Source organism: Rosa rugosa, chromosome 5 (assembly GCF_958449725.1).
Source record: "Rosa rugosa chromosome 5, drRosRugo1.1, whole genome shotgun sequence".
NCBI lineage: Eukaryota > Viridiplantae > Streptophyta > Magnoliopsida > Rosales > Rosaceae > Rosa > Rosa rugosa.
This window is the reverse complement of record NC_084824.1, coordinates 55,050,540-55,075,620: the sequence shown is the minus strand read 5'-3', so window position 1 is coordinate 55,075,620 and position 25,081 is coordinate 55,050,540. Positions and strand designations below refer to the sequence as shown.

At 38.4% G+C, this 25,081-nt stretch overlaps 3 protein-coding genes across 5 annotated transcripts; 2 read left to right on the top strand and 1 right to left on the bottom strand.

Annotated features, from left to right (window-relative positions):
• The first annotated feature begins 239 nt into the window (after positions 1–239).
• On the top strand, positions 240–4,323 carry LOC133712694 (E3 ubiquitin-protein ligase PRT1-like). 3 transcript variants are annotated; one of them, XM_062138798.1, is made up of 7 exons: positions 240–406; positions 885–913; positions 1,017–1,196; positions 1,715–2,101; positions 2,195–2,377; positions 3,215–3,330; positions 3,855–4,323. In XM_062138798.1, the coding sequence occupies exons 1-7, from the start codon at positions 321–323 to the stop codon at positions 4,122–4,124; spliced, it is 1,251 nt and encodes a 416-aa protein (XP_061994782.1). In that variant the 5' UTR covers positions 240–320; the 3' UTR covers positions 4,125–4,323. The 3 variants fall into 3 exon arrangements, with proteins under 3 accessions (XP_061994782.1, XP_061994783.1, XP_061994784.1); XM_062138799.1 differs by having other exon boundaries at positions 287–410; XM_062138800.1 differs by lacking the exon at positions 240–406 and adding an exon at positions 432–725.
• A 4,151-nt stretch (positions 4,324–8,474) lies between these two features.
• Positions 8,475–11,675, top strand: LOC133711954 (cyclin-dependent kinase inhibitor 4-like). Its single transcript, XM_062138023.1, has 3 exons — positions 8,475–9,018; positions 10,788–10,991; positions 11,137–11,675. The coding sequence occupies exons 1-3, from the start codon at positions 8,618–8,620 to the stop codon at positions 11,204–11,206; spliced, it is 675 nt and encodes a 224-aa protein (XP_061994007.1). The 5' UTR covers positions 8,475–8,617; the 3' UTR covers positions 11,207–11,675.
• A 4,497-nt stretch (positions 11,676–16,172) lies between these two features.
• On the bottom strand, positions 16,173–19,223 carry LOC133712373 (cytochrome b5). The gene is made up of 3 exons (XM_062138482.1): positions 18,912–19,223; positions 17,102–17,168; positions 16,173–16,550 (listed from the first exon to the last, which is right to left on the bottom strand). The coding sequence occupies exons 1-3, from the start codon at positions 18,996–18,998 to the stop codon at positions 16,300–16,302; spliced, it is 405 nt and encodes a 134-aa protein (XP_061994466.1). The 5' UTR covers positions 18,999–19,223; the 3' UTR covers positions 16,173–16,299.
• Between the last annotated feature and the right edge of the window lie 5,858 nt (positions 19,224–25,081).

The window sequence follows — 25,081 nt, the reverse complement described above, 5'->3', positions numbered from 1 at the left end:
TTACATTACATGTACAATTGTCTTACTTAACCAGGAATCTTTTTTTTTTTTTTTAATAATCATATATAGAAAAATATATGATTATACATAAGTAAGAGATTAATGCAATATATGTAAATCTAGGGTAAATAACCATGTTTTGGCGATTTCCTCCAACATACAATTTATTTTCACAAAGAAAAAAAAAAAGGAGTTAAGGAGTGAACCGCCATGTGTTAAAGATAATGAATGATGATGCTGATATATAACAGGAATCAGCTTTTCCTGTCAGTCTGAAAACCTATTCTTTGCCAAAAAAAAGTCTTGAAAATCTATTCGACATGGAAAACAAGGAAACCTTAATAAAACAAGAACAAGACCTTGAACCTGAGGATTTCCCTGAAGAGTTCCAGTGCTGTGTTTGCCTGTCGGTACTTTCTTTCATCATCTTTCTGTCTTTTTCAATCCCTGAAATCTTATCCACCTATACCCTCTTTTTTTATTCCATTCTTTGGTGTTTAAATTACAATTCTTTTGAGATTGAAATCATTCGTTTTTTCTTTAATGGTGGCTGCGCTTGGCTTGTTGTTGTCTTAAAGATTCAATCTTTTTCTATGATGTAGCACTTCGTAAGGTGATTATGAGAAAATTTCAATGACTTGATCTCTGTGTTTGAAATAGTTCTTATTCAAATTTAGCTAAATAGGAGGAAAAGTTTGAAGCCAAATTTCTATCAGAACAAATGGGTATGTGTACTAATCAGATGGCTAACATTCACCATGACTCAACATGAGTGCTCATTGCAAGTCTCGTGATATGGTGTTAAACTTAATATTCTGTTATCTTTTTTACCTTCTATCTTGTTTGGTAATAACATGTCTAAAGACTATTCATTTACTGTGCAGGGATCTTCTTTACAAGCCAGTTGTATTAGGTGAGAAATTACAAGATAAAGACATTATCAAACTTTATCCACTTGGCCATTAGCTTTAATGAATGCTTAGGTATCCCTGTTGAAGCCGTTATGTTGTTTGCAGGATGTGGCCACATTTCATGTTTCTGGTGCGTCTTCAATTCCATGAGTGCTTGTCATGAATCCAATTGTCCAGTTTGTCGATTCCCATATAATCATTTCCCTAGTATCTGTAATTTGCTGCATTTCATACTCCAAAAGTTGTATCCGACAGCATATCAGAGAAGGGAAAAGCAAGTGGGAGGTGTGTTTCGAAACTTTCTTTAAGCTGCTTGAACATTTACTGGGTTTACCACTCTTTATTAGTTCTCTGCTCTCTAGATAACACATATAATAGATATATGAATTTTCTATATATGTAATATAATATATGTGTGTGTTTGCATATATATATATGCTTTGAGATAGTGAAAACATGTTTGTATGCATTACCTCTGTGTCTTAGAGAGCATTTAATAATGCATGCTTTGCAAATGAAAAGTAACGTTTTTCTTACGACATCAAACTTGTCCATGTATGCTTATTTTGACTCTTTGTAGACTGTGGTAAGCATATGTATGCATTAAGATATTCTTTCTTGGGAAATTGATGTGATCTGTCTCCAGAGATGTAGTATCCAATGAAACACAATGCCTGTAGATATGTAGGAATGCAAGAATCGTAGTTGGTTAGATGACCTTCAGTTAACTTGAGACTCATCGAGTATGACATGATGTTGCCTCATTGAATAATTCCATGTATTCTCTTCCTTGGCTGTTCCAGAAGAAGAGAAGGAAGCTGGCTTCTTTTCACCTGAAGTTCAAAATCCGCTAGCCGGACCACAGCCTACTGAGTCAAATATTCCTGGAAATGTTGCACATTCTCCCCCTTGTCCAAAGTCAAAGAACTCTGAAAGTTGTTCTTCTGGGGTAGGAGAATCTCCTTCACTTGTAAATTCACCAGAAATGTTAGACCATGAAGCTAATAGTTCAAGCGTTTTAATATCTTCAAAGAATGTTGAACGAACTGAAAATGCAGCCATCCAAGAGCATTGTTTGCATGGTAATGATCTTGAAAATGGAACTCACAAGGAGATTTCTGTTTCTGATCTACTATGTGCTGCATGCAAGAACTTGCTCTATCAACCTGTTGTTCTCAATTGTGGCCATGGTAATCTATATCACTTATAAGTTATAACTGGTATGTTGACCTAAAAGTCAAGGTATATACCAGTATATACTAATTTAAATTTTTTCTTTGCAGTATATTGTAAATCTTGTATAAGCATCCCAGAAGATGGAATTTCTAGGTGTCAGGTTTGTCAAAGCATGCATCCAAATGGATTTCCAAGTGTGTGCTTAGTTTTAGAGCATTTCTTGGAGGAGCAGTACCCTGAAGCTTATGCACAGAGACAAGCATCTTCACTAAAACAAGCTGACAGTCAGTGTGAGAATCTTAAAAATTTCATTACTTTGGTGCATTTATTTGATTTTTTTTTTATACAACATTTGTATTGTTAGGGTTGATGGATTATATCTCAGTAATTAAGACTGCTTTAGTAATTGTTTTTCTTCAAACTCGACTGGTCAGCTATGTATCTGTAAAAGCTCTTTTCAATTGTGAAAAACTTATAGCGCCAAGATGATCTTTGAGATTCAGAATTTTGATTGAACAACATTCTTTTTTACTATGTTGTCCTCAACTCAAACTTTTGATTGTAAAATAGCACTTCAAAGTCTATATTAGCATCTTTATTACAAAAACATACTTTAGTCTTTGAGTTATATGAAATACAGAAGACATACATTTTTAGAGACCAAAACTGAAAGAACACAAAGCCAACATTTTAAAAGCTCACTGAGGTTCAGGGATTGGATAGAACATCTTATACAAGATGAAAGATTTGATTCTTTCTTTTCTAAACAAAGAAGAATGAGGTTATAGTTTTAGCAGGTATGCAAATATAGAAGACCACATGGCTAAACACAAAAAATGAGCTGACCCTTGATGGAGGGTGGACCTAAAAATACAGTTTCACACATTGGATTGCATGGTGGAGGGTGGATATTTGGATTTTTCAAAGTTGCAGACATCCACACTAGAATGGTCAAGCTCTTTGTGTAGTTCAACTATGCCGAAGATATAATCAATTGCACTGCACACATATTACTGTAGTACAACATATGTTTTAAGTTTTTCATTTTCCTGCCTCTTTAATTTTATTTGTTCTATGCCTGGTAAATTTCTGGTGTTCTTATGAGATTAACTTGATTTGATATCCAGTGAATGTTCGTCAACGTGCGGGCCGATCATCATCAACACTTTCTGATGAATACTTATCCTGCTGGTATGGTGTCGGGCCAAAAGTTCACTTTGGAATTGGTTGTGACTACTGTGGGGTAATGTCTTTTTATACTCCTCCCAACTTCTCATTTCTGAATCTAAGCACCTAGGGACCTGGCTTATTGGTGAGTCTTTCTCTGAATGAGTAATGCACCCAACTTAAAATCACACCACTCGCTAGAGGCCACACTCAAGGGTTTTTTCCTAGTAGCTAGCCACATAGCCGCATTGGACAGAGGAACTGCATCTTGCCTGGGGGATTAGTTATATGTTTTATTCTTTCATGTTGCTCATTGTTTCCCCAACCAATCTAGGCGATTCCCTTACAATTTTTTTTTTTTTTCCAAAGAAAATTTATCTTCGATGTGGTCAAAGTTATTTATATGATATATTCTGCAGAAAGAGGATTCATGATTTACTGTTAGAAGACTCTCACTATTATTCCAGCACATGGTTTTGTAATTGAGGCGGTTACATTATAGATATAGTAGAGATACTAATCATTATAATAGGATGATCGTAGTTGCAAGGTGTATTGCATTTTCTTCTCCTCTACCTAACTCTATTCTGTTCTTTGCAGATGTCTCCAATTATTGGAGAGAGGTACAGATGTAAAGATTGTGTGGAGCTAATGGGTTTTGACCTATGTGGAGCATGCTATAAAGCCCCTTTTAAGATGTCTGGTCGATTCAATCAGCAACATAAACCAGAACACAAGCTTGAGATTGTACAGCCAGAGATGATAGATATTGTTCCCTACCAGTCAGATGAAGATGGCGCGGAGGTTATGGAACACCTAGGAAATGTCCCTCCTGTTCCCATTCCACAAGAACCAGAAAATGGCTCTTAACAATCTGCAAAATGGTTCTGATGCTTTTGTGATGTCAGTTGATACTTCACGAGATCCAGATGATGATTTTAATGATTGTTTACCGGATTTGACTCAAGAATGAGAAGATACCGCGCTATAATCCTAAAATCTAACTATATTGAATTTGTTGTCAGATCCATTTTTATTCAATGCAATAAGTCATGTGGTTTCGTTGTTCTTTTTAGTATCATTATTCAATTTTCTGGCATGAGAAAAATGTCTATTGAACTTGAGATACGCTTTCGATAAGGATATGGCTGCAGCTACCAGTAGCAAATTACTTGTGTTTCTTGATGGTCGAGAACAGTTCTGTTTCTTTTGTTGGTGTCAAATGCAGGGAACAGTTCTTTCTTTTTTTTCTTTTCTTTTTTTTCTGTTCATCTTTGTTGCTAAATAAATGGGTGGAACTTCTTCCCGTGAAGTTCATTTTCATAACAGTTGAGTTATGATTAGGTATCCTTGCCTTAAGTTTTTTTACAAGTTTGCTGCCAAATTCGGCGGACACTAATAGGAAAGATATTTGCTCTAGATCCCCAAGTGGTGAATGACAAGAAAAGTGCAATGCGTTTTGTTGCCAATGCCATAGGACGAAGAAGTCTATGCTGTCACTCACATCCATCGGCAGTTGACCATTGGCGTCACTCATCTCCGGTGAGGAACTATTGGGTGATATCTATTATGCACTGAAAAATTGTGTGAAATTGGTAGTGCCACATTGTGTGAGTGATTTCACATGGGGTTAAAGTATGATAGTTTAGGTGAGAAGCCATCGATCAGCAATAGTTGCTTCAGTGAAATTTTACTGAATGTTCATTAACGAGAATTCAAATAAGTAATGGTCATGTTCGTGCTTTTTGAAATATTTTATATTTACCGATCCAAGAGTGTTTATACTAATTTGTTAAAAGGTGTCTTTAAAAGATACCTTTGCAATCCGATCTCAAAAACTACGATTTTTTTGTCGCCGATTGACCATGATTCTTTTTTTTTTCCTTACCATAACAGGTCAGCGACCACAAGCAATTAATCCAATTCAAACTTCTTAGTTTTTCATGACTGGTTAGATGAAAATATATTTGATATTGTAGCAAAAAAATACTCTTTTTAACAAAAAAAAAAAAAAAAAGGAGTGAATAAAGTAAATAACGAAGTTAAAGTTGAGTTACCAAAGTGATATATTTAAAAATTAAGTTACTAAATTGTCAAACAGGTGAAACTTGAGTAATCATTTGAAACATTCTCCCTAAAAATGGACATAATAGAAAAAAGCCTCTCATCTACTACAATCAGCAAGCTAAACCAAAACTCGAATCCTAATTTCTTCTTTTCAAGTTTTTTCCGCTTACGACCATTGATTTCATCACAGCTAACTTTGCCTCCTCCTTGGCTTTAGTTAGGGATGGTGACCACAAAGGAATTGACAATAGGATTGGAGGCATCCTGGTTCTAAAAACCTCTCAATCTTTTTTATTGGGCAAGCCTTTGACCTATAAGAAGTTTGAAGTGGCTGATCTTCGCTTTCATTTTCAACAAACTGGGTGGTTGACAAACCATTTCGGATTCAAAAAGAAGCTAGGTGATCTACATATTTATCATTGTTTGTAGGTTCACTTTGAATAAATGAACCCCCAAATTTTAATAAGCGGTGTTTATCAGATTTGGTTGTTGTTTGGTCCACATATTTGAGTTTGAAGAACTTATGTACGTGTTATTCTAACTTTATAAATGAAAAGACATATATGTTTCTCTATGAACAAAAAAATTAATAAATAGTAGGTTTATTGTTTTACTACAACCTAACCATTATCTTCCCTCACTTATTTTCCTAAACAATACCCCCGATAAAAATAAAATTCTAAAGTGCCTCAAGAGGTATCGGTCTTTTCGTGTTTTCTGTAGTTGCGAAAAAGAGTACGATTTGAATTTGTAGTTTCCCAAAAAAAAAGTAAAATGAATAGTAAACCCCAAACCCTAAATTGGAGTCTTGCATATAGACCTGCCCTTTTTCCAACATGAGCAAGCAAAAGTGATTGTTTTTACTTTTTACCCGATTTAAGTGTTAAAAGACACTGCTGAATTTCATAGATGAGATTTATTAAGTTATAGGCTCGTAGCCTTGTAGGTGATAGGTCTCATAGGACGGAACGGAAGCATTTTGTTCCTACTAGAATTTTTGGTCACTTTCCAAATCGATGCACTGCCACCAGGTTCTAACTTTTAAGAGTGCGTTACGAACACCAACACAGACCACTCTCGCGAAAGAAAGTGGACCACACTCTCTCCCTTTCTCCGTTGAGCTACTTGACGCGTGGGTTGCAGGTGTCGACGAATGGCGGGTGAGGAAGGGGAAAGGATTATCTTTATAGGGGAAAATAGGTTTTGGAAAATAAAAAAATGAAAAATATGTACTTTCCACGTGGCCACTGAGAAAGGGAATCCAATGACTTGTGCCTTTCAGCTCTATAGCTTCTTCTCTTCAACTCGTATCGCGATATAAAGGAAGATATACAAATATCATATTAGGCTTCTTATTTTATGAAAAATGGAGTCCTTTATCTATTTAATCTTGAAAGCATAGTTCTAAAAATCGGCCTAGGCGCCGGCATACCGTTCCGATTTTGGAAGAAAATGAAAATTGAAAATGAAAAAAAAAAAACTCTTAGTTCATTCTACTCTTACATATGCCAGTAATTTTCAGTTAAGATGACACGCGATTACAATTTTGAAAAAATCAATTTGAATGATGGATAACAAACAAATCGTTTATACTCATTAATGTATTTTTTCTGAAATTAATCCAAACTATTAATGTAGTGTTGATGTCCAAATTGTATCAAACCGACTACATTAATGACAGAGTTGGTTCAGTTTGAGAAATCACTCGTTACCGTTCTAAGTCAGCTAACCCAACTAATTGCTACAAACCACTTCCTCAACCTCTCCAAACCAAATTTTCCCTCCACCCTAAATCTAGACAACCAATGTGATTTGTATAGGTCAAAAACCCCCCGATGACATTGATTCCACACCTAACTGCTATAGTAAACCATAATTAGAGCTCGAAGCTAATAACTAACTAACGAAAATTTGAATTTCTATTCAATTTTTTTTCATTTGGTAATTATTTGAAAAACTATATTTCAAAAATAATTCAAAAACATCATTAATTTTGGTAGTAATTAAAAAGTAAAAGTGCTTTGGTAACAATCCAAATGCCATTTTGTTGGTGATAATTTGAAATAGTAACAGACATTATTTTTCACTTTTTTTTTCTAAAATTAACCCGAACTACTAGTGTAGTCTTGGTGTCCAAACCATATCAAACTGACTATAATAATGGTAGAATTAGTTCAAGTGAGAAAATCACCTAATACTGTACTGAATCCCTTACCCTAGTTTATCGCTCCAAATCACTTCCTCAACCTTTACAAACCAATTTTTCCCTCCACCTAAATCGTAAGTTCGTAACAACCGATGTAATTGGTATTATTTGGATACAAAAAACCCCAATTGCTATAGTAAATACTTGAAAACACTATTTTTTTGGTAATAATTTGAAATACTAACATGCATTGTTTTTTTTTTCCCTAAAATTGATCCAAACTGCTAGTGTAGTGTTGGTGTCCAAATCGACTACAATAATGACGGAATTGGTTCAAATTTGAGGAAATCACCTAATACCATCATGAATCGCTTACCCCAGTCTATTGCTCCAATCTACTTCCTCAACCTTTTTACAAACCAAATTTTCCCTCCACCTGAATCTAAGCAACCAATGTAATTGGTATTATTTGGATAAAAAAACGCCAACTACTGTAGTAGATCATAATTAGTGCTCGAGGATCGTAGCGCAACTAACTTAACGAAAATTTAAATTTCTATTCAATAAATCTTCTTTTGGTAATTATTTGAAAACACTCTATTTTGGAAATAATTCAAAAATATCATTAGTTGTCGTAGTAATTCAAAAACAAATTGCTTTGGTAATAATTTGAAAAGGCTATTTTTGGTAATAATTTGAAAATACAAGGTGGACAAAGCTTGGCAATAAAAGGTTTCCTTTGTAGTAAATAATAAAGAAGCCAATTTTTCATTGTATCTCATCCAAAATGCATCATCCCCTTATATATTTACCAACAAGGCATTCTATCTCTCAAAAACAGAAAAAAGCTTTGTAATAAAAACAAGAAGAAGAAAAAGAAAAAGAAAAAAAGGTTGAGAAGAAGAAGAAGAAAAGGAGAGAGAGAGAGAGATGGAGAGAAAAGAGAAATTGAGAAAAGAGTAATAGAGAGAAAAATTACAAATAACCCCCTCCACTCACCCACCCTTCACTTTCTTCATTCTCCTTCCTAATTTTTGCAATTTTCAATTCTCTCTCTCTGTTTCTCTCCGGATTCGATGAGACGCAGCAGCACAGCAGAAGAGGAGCTTAACCAGAAATAACGACTAGAGGGAGGGAAGAAGAAAGAGCAATGGGCAAGTACATGAGGAAGACGAAAGCCACTGGTGACGTGGCAGTGATGGAAGTCTCGCAGGCCGCCTCTCTCGGGGTTCGCACCCGAGCCAAAACCCTAGCTCTCCAGCGCTCCACCACCTCCTCCGCCTCCTATCTCCAGCTCCGCAGCCGCCGCCTCCAGAAGCACCCGCCGATTCTCCCGCCTCGAGAGCCCCGCAGGCAGAAGCACCACCACCACCACCACACTCCCAAACAGCCAACGCCGGAAAACCCTAACCCACCCGCCGACGACGGCTCGCCGGAACAGGAGGAGTCGCCGGAAGAGGAGCAGAATAATAATGGCGAAAATGGTGATTTCGGTGATGCTGAAGAAGCTTCGTTCGGAGAGAATGTGCCCGAGTTTGAAGGTAGAGAGAGGTGGGTTTTCTCTCTGGGATATATGCTTTAATTTTTTTTTCTGTGTTTTTAATTTCTTCCTGTTAATTTTTCTTTTTTCTTTTAAAAATTTCGAAGAAATGAAGGAAATTGGGAAAATGGGGGCTTTGGGTTTTTCAGTGTTCTGGTCAAGTTGGAATTTTTTTGCTCAATTTAAACCGTCGGGTGGTTATTTCATTTTAGGGTTTGTTTGAAATGATGAGAAATTAAAGGAAATGGAAGAGTATTAAGATTTAATTTTTATGGATTTTGAAGTTTTGGGTCAAAATTGTACTGAATTGAACACTAATTGCAAGTTTTTCAGCTATGGGAAAAGCTAATAAAAAGTTTGTAAATTGAAAACTTGATGGTTGCTTTTGCATTACTTTCCTGTTTGATCATGGATTTTCTTTTAAGAAAAGCTGCTTTTGTTCTTTTTCGCTCTTCTTTAGATCATTATATCCTCTTTGGTTGCTGAGAGAACATAGATTTTTTTTTGTCTTTCTCATTTTACAACTGGATTGTAATCCTTCTTCAAAAGAAGGATTTTCTTCTTTTTCTTTTTGGGTTGTCTTGCATGTACTGTTTGGTAGCAGTGGAACTGGGAAAAGAGGAGAAGAAATGTATGACTTAGTAGCATAGCTTGATAGAACTACTTGTCTGGCTCTTTTCTTTTGATCTAAAAGTTATCTGTTGCAAATAGAGCGAAAGGTTTATCTAAGGAAAAAAAGTTGGGACTTTTGATTCACTGGTTTCATGAAAAACAAGATTTAATTTTCCCTAGCAATGTTTTTTTCACAACTGTTACCAGGTTATCTTTTAATACGTTTCTGTTGTTTTCCTCTCCACTGGAAAATGAAGACATCTACGAATTCGAGTGTTTTCGCTACATGTCATTCTCTCCTAATTTTTTTTATTCATGATTGCTAATTGAGTGCATTATCCTTCTATTTTGAGCTTCTGTTTCTCAAACTTTAGTGTTTATGCCCTGATCTTTTTTTGAGTGCTCTGCAAACATGGTTCTTAAACATTAAAATAATTCTGCTATCTCTTGTGTTTTCTAGTTGTTAGATATCTATGGCTCAATACAGTTGAGATCGTTTAACTTATCTTGGAGCATAGGACCTAATCTCTTCAACGCCTCAATTTACAAATCTCCGTACAGAATTTTGCATCTTGGATCATGTGGCATATAGTAGCAATCTTGGCAAGTATCTGTTTGCTGGTTTTTGATGCATTGAACGTGTAATGGTTGAAAACAGTTCAGTGTCTGTTTGATACTGGGAACAGAGAAAAGATACAGGATATAAAACGATTGATTCATTGGGGGGGGGGGGGGGGGGGGGACCCAAGTTAGAGAGCTTCAGTAAAAAATATGGGAAAGCTGTCAAGTAAAAATTTTCTCCATACCATGTGGTAGCAGGAATGCATCTTGCACTTCAATATTTTTGAGTTATTACAGCTTATGGTTGGTCAACTCCTGTTTGCTTGACCATACATGTCAGATATCCTCCATGTTTGAGTCGGACAATAAGTAATAAGGATAATATTAGATGTTGTCTGTAGCTCCTGAATAAAAGCTCTTGCTCTTGAAAATTAGAATTCACAGTCACTTTGTTAGTGATGTTATTATTGCATTAAGCTTACCTATATTTGACCACCATTTGAGAAGCAGAACTTGTATGCTGTTTTTAATGAATTTCTGTATCATCTTATGTTAGCTTGGCTTTGCTTGGTTGTGATATCTAATGAGATTGACTTTTTTATGACAGAACCACAAGGGAATCTACACCTTGCAGCTTGATAAGGGATCCAGACACCATCAGAACCCCTGGTTCTACTACTAGGCCTACTAATTCAGCTGATGCTAACCGGAGAATACAGAACTCATCACAGAGACACATACCAACAGCACATGACATGGATGAGTTCTTTGCTGGTGCTGAAGAAGAGCAGCAGAAGCAATTCATTGACAAGTTACTATTACTCTTTTACTACTTCTTTAAACTGCTTCAAGTTTGGAAGTTTGAATTTGAATTTCCTTGCATATTATCCAAAAACAAGCTTGCTTTTGTTCTCTCACCATTTGATCTAATATTACTATTGTGGGTTTATCTGCAGATACAACTTTGACCCTGTGAATGATAAGCCGCTACCAGGACGTTATGAATGGGAGAAATTGGATCCTTAGAAGACACACTAGCACTCTGTGAGGGCTTCCTTTCCTCCCCATTCTGGGTTGATCTTGGGCTTAGGATATCTAAACTAGCAGGTTTTAGTTTTAGTAGTTGTGGTGATGGTGCTATTTCTATTTTCCATTGCCCTTCTTTTACTTGTAAAGAAGTAGGACTGGCTAAGATGTGTAGACTAATGGTCTGTAACATAACATATGTTATGAGTACACAACAGATACAAATCAAAGTCCTTTGTCTAACAGATCATGTGAGGAAGGGAATTAAAGAGGGTTCGGGATGTAGTAGGGTTTAGGGTTTAGGGTTAGGCTGAGTCGATTAGGTGGTCAATCTATGTGGTACAGAAAATTACTTAGATTGGCCCTCTTTTTCTCTTGCACTGTACTTTCTTCCTCCCTTCTTTGTCTATACTTGTACTGATGCAACTTTAGTGAAACTCCTGGAATAAATATGACCCTTTTTCCCTCATTTCATGTTGTAATATTTTCCATGTGAACATATTATATCACTGTTCTTCAGCAACATTATTAAGTACTAACTGTTCTTTTCTTATATTCCCTGGTGATTCGTTTGGTGCTTTTGACGGTAGTGGTAGGGTAGCCTTGATGCTTTATGGTGGTTATGTATTGCAAGAATCTTTTCTTCTCCTATGCACTAGAAAATTTAATTTGTATGCCAACCAGAAACGTGAAACATTAAATTGAGTGAGTGTAATGAGATTACTAACCTGTAACCTCCATCTTCCTAAATTCTAATGTGGACGGATGAGTCGAGAGAGTGAAAAATTGTGACAGTGAGGAAGTGAACTGCAACCATTTGTTGCTTGAAACTGAGTTTCATTGCTTTAACAATATGCAAGGCAGATCATTCATTTGCTGGATGCAGAACTGTATGCAATAAGATGACAGTGTAGAACATCCTTTAGCTTATGTTATGAGGTTTATGTCTCCGTTTTGAGCGTTTTAGGAAAAACAAGTCTAGCGGGCTGCTAAGGCTAGGCATCCAAACCTCGAGTCTGTAACGCAGAGCCACAGATTTTCCGCAAATGAGGCTGCACAAAGATGTCTTAATGATCACAGGGTTTATACGTACTAAATGTCATTTACTAGGGTAAGATTCAACCCTACAATGTATTTTGATCAAACCTCAATTTCGTGTTTAGTCAAGTTCTAGGGATTATTTCTTGTTCATTTATCTTTCTGCTGGTAATAAATTTCAGTCCAGAATTCTAGACACAAATTTCAGTTAATTAATAGTGCCAATCGTTGCAGCATAAACAGTAGAATGAAGAAAGAAAAAAGCACCAACTTTGATACTGAACTTTACATTCTGATACTTTATCCGTTGTGATGATTTTCATAAAGTTGGAGATTGCATCCGAAAAGTAGGAGTCAGAACTTTGTAGGTTTCGATAGCAATGCAATAGGTGCTATATGTTGCCTCATTTAGAAGGAATAGCAAGCATCGTTAAGAGCAACTCCAACAGCTTCTCTATAATTTCTGTATAATAGGGAAGCAAAAGTCAAAGCTTTAGCATCTTTTTCTTTTCCAACTCCAACAGATTCCCTATTATACAGCAATCTCTAAAATCTCCATATTCTTCCTTAAAATTTTAGAGATTGCTGTAAATATAGGGAATTTGGTTTTCTCTTTCCTCACTTTCCCTAAAATAGGGATAGTTATAGGGAATCTGTTGGAGCAAAAGAGGCTCAGTTTTCCCTAAAGTAGAGAAAAATCAAAATATAGGGAAGCTGTTGGAGTTGCTCTAAGTGTTAATATTATGCACTTTTTTTTTTTTGGTCGAAATGAAATCACAAGCTAGCAGTGATAGGAAAGATGGTGGTGGTTGTTACGGTTTAAATGGTATTGGATGAAAGCGAGGAATCTTCAATTTCCAATGAAAGCTTTTCTGGTTTTCATGGAGTGATCCTATTATTGTTGTTATGTATTCAAGTGTGCATTCATTGCTTTGCTTATCAATGGAAGACCAAACAAGGAAGCTGTCTCCCACATGCACCAGGCCTTTTTGGTGTTTATTTGTAGTTTTGTACTATCCAAAAACGAATTGTTGGAGTGAGTCACATTATGAAATAAGAATGAATAAAGAAGCAAAATGATGCTTTCCAAGAATCTTATGGTTGAATTATCTATAACCCTTTATACAATTACCAATTACTTTGAGAAAATTGGATACTGTTGTACCTACTTTTGTTTGCTCATGTCTTTATGAGTTTATATTTGATGATATACGCCCTCACAAGAATGTGATGATTCTACCACAGAATGAAGAAGAGAAAACCCCAACAAAGAAGTTGGACTCTAGCCAGAGCATTGGTTACAGTTATACAATGGCGGTTCACAAATTTCTTCATATTAGATTACTTGCTTTGTTTAATGTTCTTTAATTTTTTTTTGAGACAATTAGTTGAATACTTTGTCCTTATTCCTTACACTTTATTTTTGAAAGATTCCTTACACTTTAAAAACAACAAAAAGTAAAACGTATATCTAGATTACTATACATTTATGTGTGAACTTGTTTTGAAGTAAATGTCTTCATTTTATGATAACTTTGAATTTGCGACTAGAGATTTTACATAAATCCCTTATGAGTCAAATGTTGCCAAACACAAGAAAAGCTTTTTCAAATAACATAATCAACCCACCAAAGAAAATGCCCCATCAATTCCACTGATAATTTCCTTCATCAATCTGTGGCGGTGGAGGTTGGTGTGGATGATGAACTTGAAAGAATTGAAGACGAGCACATGAGACAGGCTGAGCGGTTGGTAGGGTACCATTCCATGCTATCATGTAATATGCATGCTTCTGGAGGAGCCAATACCACTGCTTATTAACGGGGATGAGTCACTGTCTGGGCATTTCTGCATATATAACTATAAACTGTATAACTGTAAACTGTAAACTGTAAACAGTATTCCTTCTGATGCACACATGGACACAGTCACAGAATCACTGTTGCAGAGGCTCTGTCCCCCCTCCTCTCCTCCCTCCTGGGCTTTGCTTTTTAAATTTGAAAACATCTCATCTCATCAATGCACAAGGTACCCATGCATTTACAAATAGAAGTACTACTTAGCATTGATGATTAGCCTCTGCATTGATCAATGATTATGACAACCATAGGATGCTCTTTAACAATATTAAAACCTAGGTCCCATTAGGCCTTAGATATCATGACCAGGCTACTACTGTGTTTGAGATGATTATTGTGTTATACCCCAGCAAGTCATAGACAAATTTTGGTAAAAGATTTGGTAATCCCTTCTCCATCATGGTTCTGAATCTTTTCAAGTTAGAGCACAATGCTAGATTGTTAATAATTGTGAAGAATTCTGCAGATTTGCTGAACAATTAATCTTACTATTGGTAATTTGCAAGTAAATAATTCGGGATATTCGGGTGGTGGTGTTTCAATCTTACTATGGCAAAATGCTACTTTCTCCCTTACTAAGATGAGGAAGTTGAGACTTTTTAAACAATGAGATGCAATGTGAAAATTAAGCTACACTTTGGATGTAATTATTCTACATAATCAAACATAAAATAAGATGTATTTACAGTGTCATACCACATAAATCTTAAATTGGAGAATAAGTTAGAGACAACATCAAAAGTTAAATGAATCGAAATTTTCTTTCTTTTCTTTCTGTTTTCAAACTCCTACCTACAAAACCTCGTTTATCTTGAAGATTTCCAACTTTTTTTGCATCTGGATCTTAAAGAATTTCTTTGAGGACAAGGTGGACACATATCACTGTCAATGCTCTTTGCAGGAGCAGAAAAAAGTTTGACAGAAGTGGGGATCATGCTGTGATTTGCTTCCAGAACATGCATGGTTCAGGGTTGATTTCAAAAATCCAAATTAAAAGGGTTACACATAAAGAGAAGTAGCCTGGAATGGATCCACCGCCGACCCCATCTTTCCACCCTCTGGTGCGTTTACTTTCTGGTGATGGGTCTCCCATACCCCTGCCTTTAAATTTGGCCATAAGCTCTGGATTTTTCAATTTTGACTCCTCTGTACTTGAAGAGTCGTGCTTCTTTTCTTCTTTTCTCTCTTTTTTTTGGAACATTATGAAACTTTCCTAAAAACTGCACAGTAGGCAGCAGCAAAACAGTGATACTATTGTAGTGTATTCCTTTCAGTAGTCTCCAAATCCATCACCTTTTTCACTTGCCGAGCAAGCAAATCCGCAACTGTGTTCGATGATCTCTTCACTAGACACACTCTACAATTCAGCAAACCCAGATTAGCCCTTCTGACGCATTTAACAAGAGGGTAATCACCAGCAGGATAGCCCCTCACAACTGCATTATATAGCTGTTCAGACTTCAGAGTCAGATTCCAAAGTGATATTGAAGATTAATTTCCTTAGCTAAGGGTAAACCCACCAGATTTGCACAAGCCTCAAGATTGTAAAGCTGATCCAGTGCCGAGCTTTTAGTTTTCCCAGCCACCACAGAACCATTGGAGTCATGAGCTATAACACCAATCCCTGCAGATCCACTCCCAACATATCACAGTTGATCTAAACTTATCCAGGGGAAGGAAGAGACCAACCTGATGGAATAGCACCAGAAGATAAAGTAGTGGCTTCTTCTTAAAAGAGTCACCCTTCTACATTTTCTAACCAAAAAATTACTTGGGGAAGGGGATTTCAAACTTGAAGATCAACTGTGGAGCTATATGCTCTCACGTCTCAACCACTTGTAGGCTTATAAGAGTATACCCCAGATCCAAGACAGAGTTCGAGTTCTCCATTTCCTTCTAACTCAATGAAGAAAGAAAAAGGTACATAGTGCACCGGTTTAGTTTTACTATTAGTTGTATTAACTGATTGAAACATGATGGACTAGGGGAGGTAAATAACTGCAAACAAGGAGGTGATAAGACAGGCAAAGAATTCCAGTAAAAGAATAATCCAAATGCAAGAAAACAAAGAGAGACAACAAAGCAAGTCTTGGATTGCAAACCTAATCAAGTAGTAAATATGTGAGTCATCACAACAGCATTTGTCTAATAATTTTAATTAACTGACACAATAACATAATCTAGAGGACTAGAGTCTTAAGAGGACTTGGCGTAAAGGCGGATACCAAAAGCCAAACCCAATATGGCAATGGGAACAAGGAACTGGAGAAGTTTGATGATGAACTCTGAAGTCTTGTCTTGATTGTATTGAGGCTGCTTGGGAGGAGTGTATGTGGTCTTCTTGGGGATAGTAGAGGCATCGATCTCTCCCACATAGAAGTCCTTCAACATGTCTCTGGCATTATCACTGTGACCCACGTCTTCGAAATCATCAGTTGCATCCTTCCCTGAATTGCCACATAAAAACATGAATTAGCTCTTGTATCTATAGATGAGCATAGAGACTAGAAAAAACATGTACACATATAACATGCGTGCATATGCATGCACCCATGCACACCAATTTCAGTTGGGAAATACAGACATCAGATCATCGCAGACTGTAGATCATGTTAATAGAATGGCGAAGTCAACGGGATCAACAACATTGAGGGATGTCACACTACTTATTCATTAATAACTGAGATGCAAAGAGAGTGAAATGCATCAAAGCCATTCACACTTGATTTATAATTGGAAATACTGTTCCTCATTTAAGGGTCTCACAAAACAACTTAGTCCATTAAGGTCACACCCTTTTTATGGACTCATTTGAAGCAGTCCCGGAATTACAGCATGATAATTATAGAGATACTACATTATAAGCAATTTAATCATCCAATTGATTAAAGATAATTCAGCAAGATAATCAAATATTCAACTAAATTGTTCACTTGCTTGCTAATTTGAGATAAAAGTCAAAATTTCATTCTGGAAGATATCTCAGTCAACTACGTACCTGTTGCTGACAACAAAACATCATCACCACCAGGATGGTCATCCAAGAACTTGGTCACATCATAAACCTGATCCAAGAAATAATTTGGCAATAAGAACATGATATAATTGGCAGCTAAAAGGTAGCAGACCAGCTTTTGATGCTGGAAAACATGAACAGCGCTACATAATATAGGTTAGTGTTTAGCGAAGTTGTTTCAAGCTGTTCAAGACTTAAATTAAACATCTATTTCCTGGAGATGCACTTTTGGGCAGTTAAGCGTACGATACAAATAAACTGGCTTGATGATAAAGGCAACAAATATAGTACTGTTTTGTAGTTAGTTTAATGAATCCATAAATATTATTGATAACATCATGATACAAAGGAAAACTCCAAAGCAAATACAAAGCTTTGCAAGAAATCAAAAGGCCGTTAAGATCTATGTTGAATGCTCATCTTCACCCCAACCTAGAACAGCTAAATGCAAAGTGAAATAATACAACTAAGCTGGAATTGGAATTGTTTAAGTAATGATTAGATTTAAACCAGAATAACCTTGTAGAGAACATAATCAAAACTCAAAAGAAGCTAACGAGCATTACTTATAGTTATTAATACTTTTGAAGAATAGTAACATCTTTTTGGCTTAGATCTTTAAACACCACGTTTATGGCATCCATCTTGTATTACAAGGAAAAGACAAACAAAAAATATTGAATGTTATCTTTACTATTTTAAAGTCCAACACCCTATGACCATGTTCACAAACCATAGAAGGAAAGCAATGACTTCTTGAAAATTAACATTTTCCAGTTATGTAAAACAGCAGAAATATATTAAGAAGAAGACTATTTTTCAGTGCTTTTTATCAGACAAGTAAAATTGGTTGATGGGATGATGTCAATATTATGATCAAAGAGCTCTTCAGATTGATTCTATTTAGTGAGTCAAACTATTATGGAATCTCATTATTGAACCCAACCAGATGTTCTGAAAAATAATGGACCGCACTCTCTTCTGATTTAATTCTCTTTTGTGAAATTTAACAAAACAAGATGATCTGAAATATTGTCATCTTAGTAATCTTTTTACTCAGTCCATCACTAAAGAGGGAGTCTCATCGCTTAACATGGACTACAATAACATGTCAAAGTACAGAGTTTACGAATACAATTGCAGAGTTCAAAAGAGGGACGAGATATCTCTAGCCAAATCACAAAGCTTAAGAAGACGGAACAAAATTGACAACTTAACTAAAGTGACAATATAGGCATTGATATTGCTAGAAGCAACATCTAAGATCCAAGGAGGACATCTATCCTTATAAATCAATGCTAAAGGGTTTGATTGGAACTGACCCATTTAGAGATCAAGGTATAAACATCATACCAATTGTGTCGGTTACTCTTTTCAGAATCAAGCTACTGACAAGCTATGAGCATGAACACTAATCTGAGCTATCTACTTCAACATATGTTAATAATCTAAGTTATCTATCTGCAAAATTCGCAGTAACAACCAATGATTGACAATTCACTCCAGTAATATATCAAAAAAAGCTAAAGCTTGAGCTATCAGATTAACACAAATTTGTGGGTTGGCTTATGCCCATGAACATTAACATGCACCACAACAAAACCTTCAAGAACAAAGATCAAAAGCAAACAAGATCCATAATGTCTCAATTGTCAAACTTGATCATATGAATGGTCAAACCCAACATGCAAAGCCTTCAAATTTCCCTTTCCTTGTTTCAGATTCAGTTGGGTCGGACAAGAATAAAGAAAAAGGAGAGAGCTTTATGTTGAAAAATGGGAAAAGTGAGAACCTTGCCATTGATGATTAGCCAGCAGTCTTTCGGGGTGTTGTGGTCGGAGACCTGAGCCAAAGTGAAGACCTTTCCATCGCCACCCATTTTGCTTTTCTTGAAATCTCCGATGCAACCTGGGTGGAAACGTTGTATGCTCCAAAACCAATGTAGATCGATCCGTCAATAAGAAGGTTGGAGTGTTAATGCTGCCAAGCAAAGGGTAGAGAGAGTAAATAATGAGGAGAGAGAGAGAAAAGGGTGTTAGTTTTGGAAGTAGGTGGATGGAAATGGTTGTGCCCTGGTGGGTAGGCTACATTCAAGAGTGCGAGCATGGGTTGGTGATGAGCCGAGTGATTTGGTACAAAGGTTTGGTTGTTTTTATTTTTCTAGTAATTAGAGGTGGCAAACGGGCCGCTCATTTATTATCGTGCGAGGCACGTGCCGGCCTATTTACTTAAACATTAAGTCTGGTCTGGCTCATGGTCCAAGTTCATATCTTGCCGGATCAATAAACGGGCCGTGCTCGTGCCTATCCATTATAAAACACGATTTTAAAATTTTAATTTGAGTAAATAAAATTAATTTTATTTAACTACTTAGAACATTAAATTAAATAAAGTTCTACATGTTTAAGGATATCTCTATTTGTGTTTGGCCCAAACTCTAAGTTACTTGAGTTAGTGGTAATAGGGTTAAATTAGAAGGATCTAGATTCCTATTCAATGTACGATTACTTTCCTTGTACGATTGAGATTCTATGAATTGTAATCCTCTATATAAAGAGGCCCCTATTATCAATGAGGATGGACAAAAAATTTCTCTCAAATTCAGTTTCTCTACAACACGTTATCAGCACAAGCCCTAACCCTAGCTTTAGAAACCAAAACCCCAGAAATTGATCAAGCTTCACCAGATTTGCCTTGCCTGCGCTACTACTGCCCCCGCAGCCCCCGCGTCGCAACTCATCGCTAACCCTACCAGGTTAGCCTCGCTGCCCCTGTAGCGCTCGCAAGCACTGCTTGCCTTCTACCTTCGCGCGCGCTCGCCTGCTCTCGCGACCGCGACTCACCAGCGGCCTCGCGGCATCTCCACAGCATCCCCGCAATTGTCCTTGCGGCCTCGCGACATCCCCACAGCAGTCGCATCCCCGCAGTGGCCCCGCAACTGTCCTCGCGACATCCCCGCAACAGTCGCATCCCCGCAGTGGCCCCGAAACAGTCCTCGCGGCATCTCCGTAGCGTCCTCGCGACATCCTCGCAGCGACCCTGCAGTATCACTGCACAGCCCAACCAACATCTTTTCCGGTCAAGAATTTCGGCATCTTTTCAAGGTAAACTTTTCTAAAAGTTCCCGTTTTTGAAGTTTTTCAATTTCTTCTTCTTTTTCTCGGGGACTTCCAATATCCCTTCTTCTACCCCCCTTTTCTTCTTCATAGGGGAGACCAATAGCCGAACTGTGGGGATTCGTGCTCACTCCAAGCTTGGAGCTTGTAGAGTCCTCCAAACTTAGAGTTTGTTGAGAAGAAAACGATCGACCACATACATCGTCGTTTCGATCTAATCCAAAAACCCCTCTTGGAATCGGATTTTCTTGGAAGCGACTACGCTCAGAAAATCCCTAATTTCTTGGAAGCAACTACGCTCAGAAATTTTATAGTTTTTCGTGGTATCCTTCTTCGCTCCAAAACTAACCCTATTTTCTTGTTGTTTTTCAGGATGAGTAACCTGAACAAGTTGAGCTTCGCTCCACTAGAGACAACAGGCGCTGGATACCACAAGTGGGTCCGTGATGTGCGCCAGCATCTTAAGGCTGATGGGATCCTGAGTACGATCCAAGAGCCAAGTCAGGACGTGCGTACTCCTCAACAAGCTGCTGCTTTTGAAGCAAATAGAGCTACGAGAGAGGCGAATGAAGCTAAAGCCATCATCCTCATGACAAGGCACATGAATGACGCGCTCCAAAATGAGTACCTCAATGAGGAAGACCCAAGAAGACTATGGGTAGAACTCGAGCAGCGTTTTGGCAACGTCCGTGATTCCCTGCTTCCAGACTTAGAAGTGAGATGGTCTAGCCTCCGCTTCTGTGATTTCAAGTCTGTACTTGACTACAATTCGGAAGCTCTTTGTATCAAATCTTTGATGGAATTCTGTGGACAGAACATCACTGATACGATGTTAATCGAGAAGACTCTCTCCACCTTCCCCGTCTCTGCATTGATGATAGCCAAAAACTATCGGATTGATGTCAATGCTAGACGCATCATAAGGTTTCATGAGCTAATTGGTGCCTTGAACGTAGCTGAAAAGCACGACAACATACTTGTGAAGAACTATAACTCTAGACCCGTGGGAACCAAGTCAATTCCGGAGTCTAATTATAGTCGCGCCTCCAAGGGAGGACGCAAGGAGCGAAACCCTAAGAATAGGGATATTTCTGGACGTTCTGGTCCATATTCTCGCCCTAAAGAGGAAGGAAACCGTCAAGATAGGCGTGCACGGAACCGTGGAGGTAAACATGTGAAGAGAGAGAGAGGCCAAGCCTCCGGTTATGGTGGTGACGCCACAAAAGGATATAACCGCCCTCAAAGCGCTCCTAAAGCGCCTCGATCAAGGGAATCTGACAGTAAAGATGCTTGTCTCAGATGTGGACTGCCAGGACATTGGGCAAGGGCGTGTAAAGCATCCCAAAATGTTGCAAACGCATACAAGATGTATTGTGAAGCAAGGGAGGCAAATTACATGGAACAAGAAGATCAAGATGGAGATCTCGATCTAAGGGTGGAAGACTACAAGGATCAAGACCCAGAAACTGGCGATTTTGATTAAGTCTTTTTATTTTCCAAGAGATGTAGGCAATTGCCATATTGGTTAAAGAAACGATGATGTAATTCCGTTTGGCTTATTAATAAAAGTTGAGTTCTTTTCTTTATGACTCCTTTTTAATTACGAGCTTTTCTTTTAGGAATGGATGAACTTCAATGTCTTGCGGATAGTGCGACTACGCATACCATTCTACGACATAGGCAATTATTCTTGGAGATGTTGCCTACATATTCATCTGTGACTACGATGGCTGGGCCATCAGGTTTAGTTCAAGGACATGGAATGGCCCATTTCCTTTTGCCTAATGGCACCTTGATTAAAGTCACTGAAGCTCTCTACGCTCCTAAGGCAAATCGAACCTTATTGAGCTTTATAGATATTAGAGCCAACGGATTCCATGCGGAAACGCATAGTGAGAACGGAATAGAATTCCTTTGCATTACCTCTAATGATTGCGGAAGAAAGCGCATCTTAGAGAAGCTTATGTGTCAATCTAGTGGACTTTATGTCACTACAATTCGACCTATTGAATCCAATAATGTCATAAGAGAAGATCTCTTGGATTCAGACACATATTGGCTTTGGCATGACCGACTAGGACATCCTGGTCGAGAGATGATGCTCCGTATACTAAAGACTTCACACGGATATCCATTCTTCAAAGTGAGAAGAAGCAAGAATCGAAAATTGATTCCAGGACTTAGCAAGACCGCAACAATTGCAGCATCTGGAGCTGCAGCCGTCTTGGGGCGCCATAGGGCCGCCCAAGTCCCATGTGATGACGCCATTAATGGCGCCAACCATGAGCATGACGCCATGGTTGTTCCTCCTAGTGGCCGTGACGCCACACACACCAATTTCCATGGCTCTAACGCCATAATGGGAGATGTAGTCACACACTTTGCTTCTAATAGCGCTACAAACGCTCAGGCCCAACCAAAATCCTCATTGGTTGCTTCTACGGCCCCTCGCTCTTTCTGCAAAGCCTGTTCCTTCGGGAAATTAGGACCGAGACCGTCCTACGCAAAGGATCCCAAAATACTCATTCCGTTCTTACAGAGAATCCAAGGGGATATCTGTGGACCAATTCAACCATCATGCGGACCTTTTAAATACTTTATGGTATTGGTTGATGCGTCGACACGCTGGTCACATGTCGCGTTGTTGTCCACTCGAAATGCTGCTTATGCTAAACTCCTCGCCCAGATTATTCGTCTACGGGCTCACTACCCTAACCATCCTATTAAGTCAATTCGACTTGATAATGCTGGGGAGTTTACATCGAAAACATTCGATGACTATTGCATGTCACTCGGGATTGATGTAGAGCATCCAGTTCCCCATGTTCATACCCAAAATGGTCTCGCAGAAGCCGCTATCAAACGACTGCAGATGATAGCACGGACATTGGTTATGCGCACCAATCTCCCTGTTTCTGCTTGGGGATATGCAATATTGCATGCAGCGACGCTAATTCGTCTACGACCCACTGCCACCCAATCTTACTCTGCGTTACAGCTAGTGACTGGGTACGAGCCTGATATCTTGCACTTACGCATTTTTGGGTGTGCCATTTATGTGCCTATTACGCCGCCACAGCGTACTAAGATGGGTCCACAACGACGAATGGGCATTTATGTTGGATATGAATCTCCAACGATCGTCCGCTACCTTGAACCCTTGACAGGCGATCTCTTTACCGCTAGATTTGCGGATTGTCACTTTGATGAGACCGTCTTCCCATCGTTAGGGGGAGATAAGAACACATATGTTCAACAGGAACGACAGGAATTGTCGTGGTCTGTCCCCACTATGTCTCATCTCGATCCCCATACCGCACAGTCCGAACTTGAAGTGCGAAGAATAATCGAGCTCCAGAACGTAGCAGACACTCTGCCTGATGCGTTTTCTGATGTTGCCAAAGTGACGAGATCACACATACCTGCTGCAAACGTGCCTGCAAGGATCGATGTCCCAAATACTGGACATCACGCCTCTCCTGTGACACCAGGAGATGGCGCCATTGCCCAACATGGCAATGATGTGGCATCTATGGCCGCAGGTCCCGCAAGGAAGCGCGGTAGACCAATTGGTTCGAAGGATACTCGCCCTAGAAAGAGAGCGAATGAGGCACAAACAAATCCTTTGATCATCGATACTCAAAATCCGTCCCATGAGAATGTTCCGGATTATGGTTATGTCCAAGAGACATCATTGGGGGACGCCTCAATGTCAGAACCTATCCCTGAGAACGTAGAGATCTCTGTTAATTACACTAGTGTACATGGGACGTGGGAAAGAAACTCCATCATCATTGATGATGTATTCACGTATTCAGTGGTGCGTGAGATTATTGAGACCGATGACATCGAACCACGCTCCGTTGATGAATGCCAACGTAGAGTTGATTGGCCAAAATGGAAAGATGCGATCCAGGCAGAACTTGATTCTCTAGCGAAAAGAAAGGTATTTGGCAATGTTGTGCCAACACCGCCCAACACCAAACCAGTTGGTCACAAATGGGTATTCGTTAGAAAGCGTAATGAGAAAAACGAGATTGTAAGGTACAAAGCTCGCCTTGTGGCGCAAGGTTTCTCACAATGCCCTGGAATCGACTACGAGGAGACCTATTCTCCCGTAATGGACGTCATAACGTTCCGCTACCTTGTCAGTTTGGTAGTTTCCGAAAAACTGAACATGCAGCTTATGGATGTGGTTACTGCGTATCTATATGGGGATCTAGATACAGAGATATACATGAAGATTCCAGATGGAATTCAGTTACCCAAATCAAGTGGCTCTAAACCACGGAGCGCGTTTGCGATTAGATTGAAACGCTCACTATATGGATTGAAACAATCCGGACGGATGTGGTATAACCGTCTAAGTGACTACTTGATTGGAAAGGGATATGTCAACAATGAACTATGCCCATGTGTGTTCATAAAAAGGACAAGTTCCGGATTTGCAATAGTAGCGGTTTATGTCGATGACATGAACATAATTGGCACCCTTAAAGAGTTAGGGGAAACCGCTGAACACTTGAAATCCGAGTTTGAGATGAAAGATCTTGGGAAAACACGGTTTTGCCTCGGTTTAGAACTTGAGCACCGTAGAGATGGTATCCTGATTCATCAATCAGCTTATACCCAAAAGATGCTTAGGCGTTTCAACACTGACAAGATTAAGCCTTCAAGCACCCCAATGGTCATCCGTAGTCTTGATCCAAGGAAGGATCAATTTCGTCCAAAAGATGACGATGAAGAAGTGCTAGAGGCAGAAGTGCCCTACCTAAGTGCAATAGGCGCATTATTGTACTTAGCACAATGCACAAGACCGGATATCTCATTCGCTGTGAACTTGCTA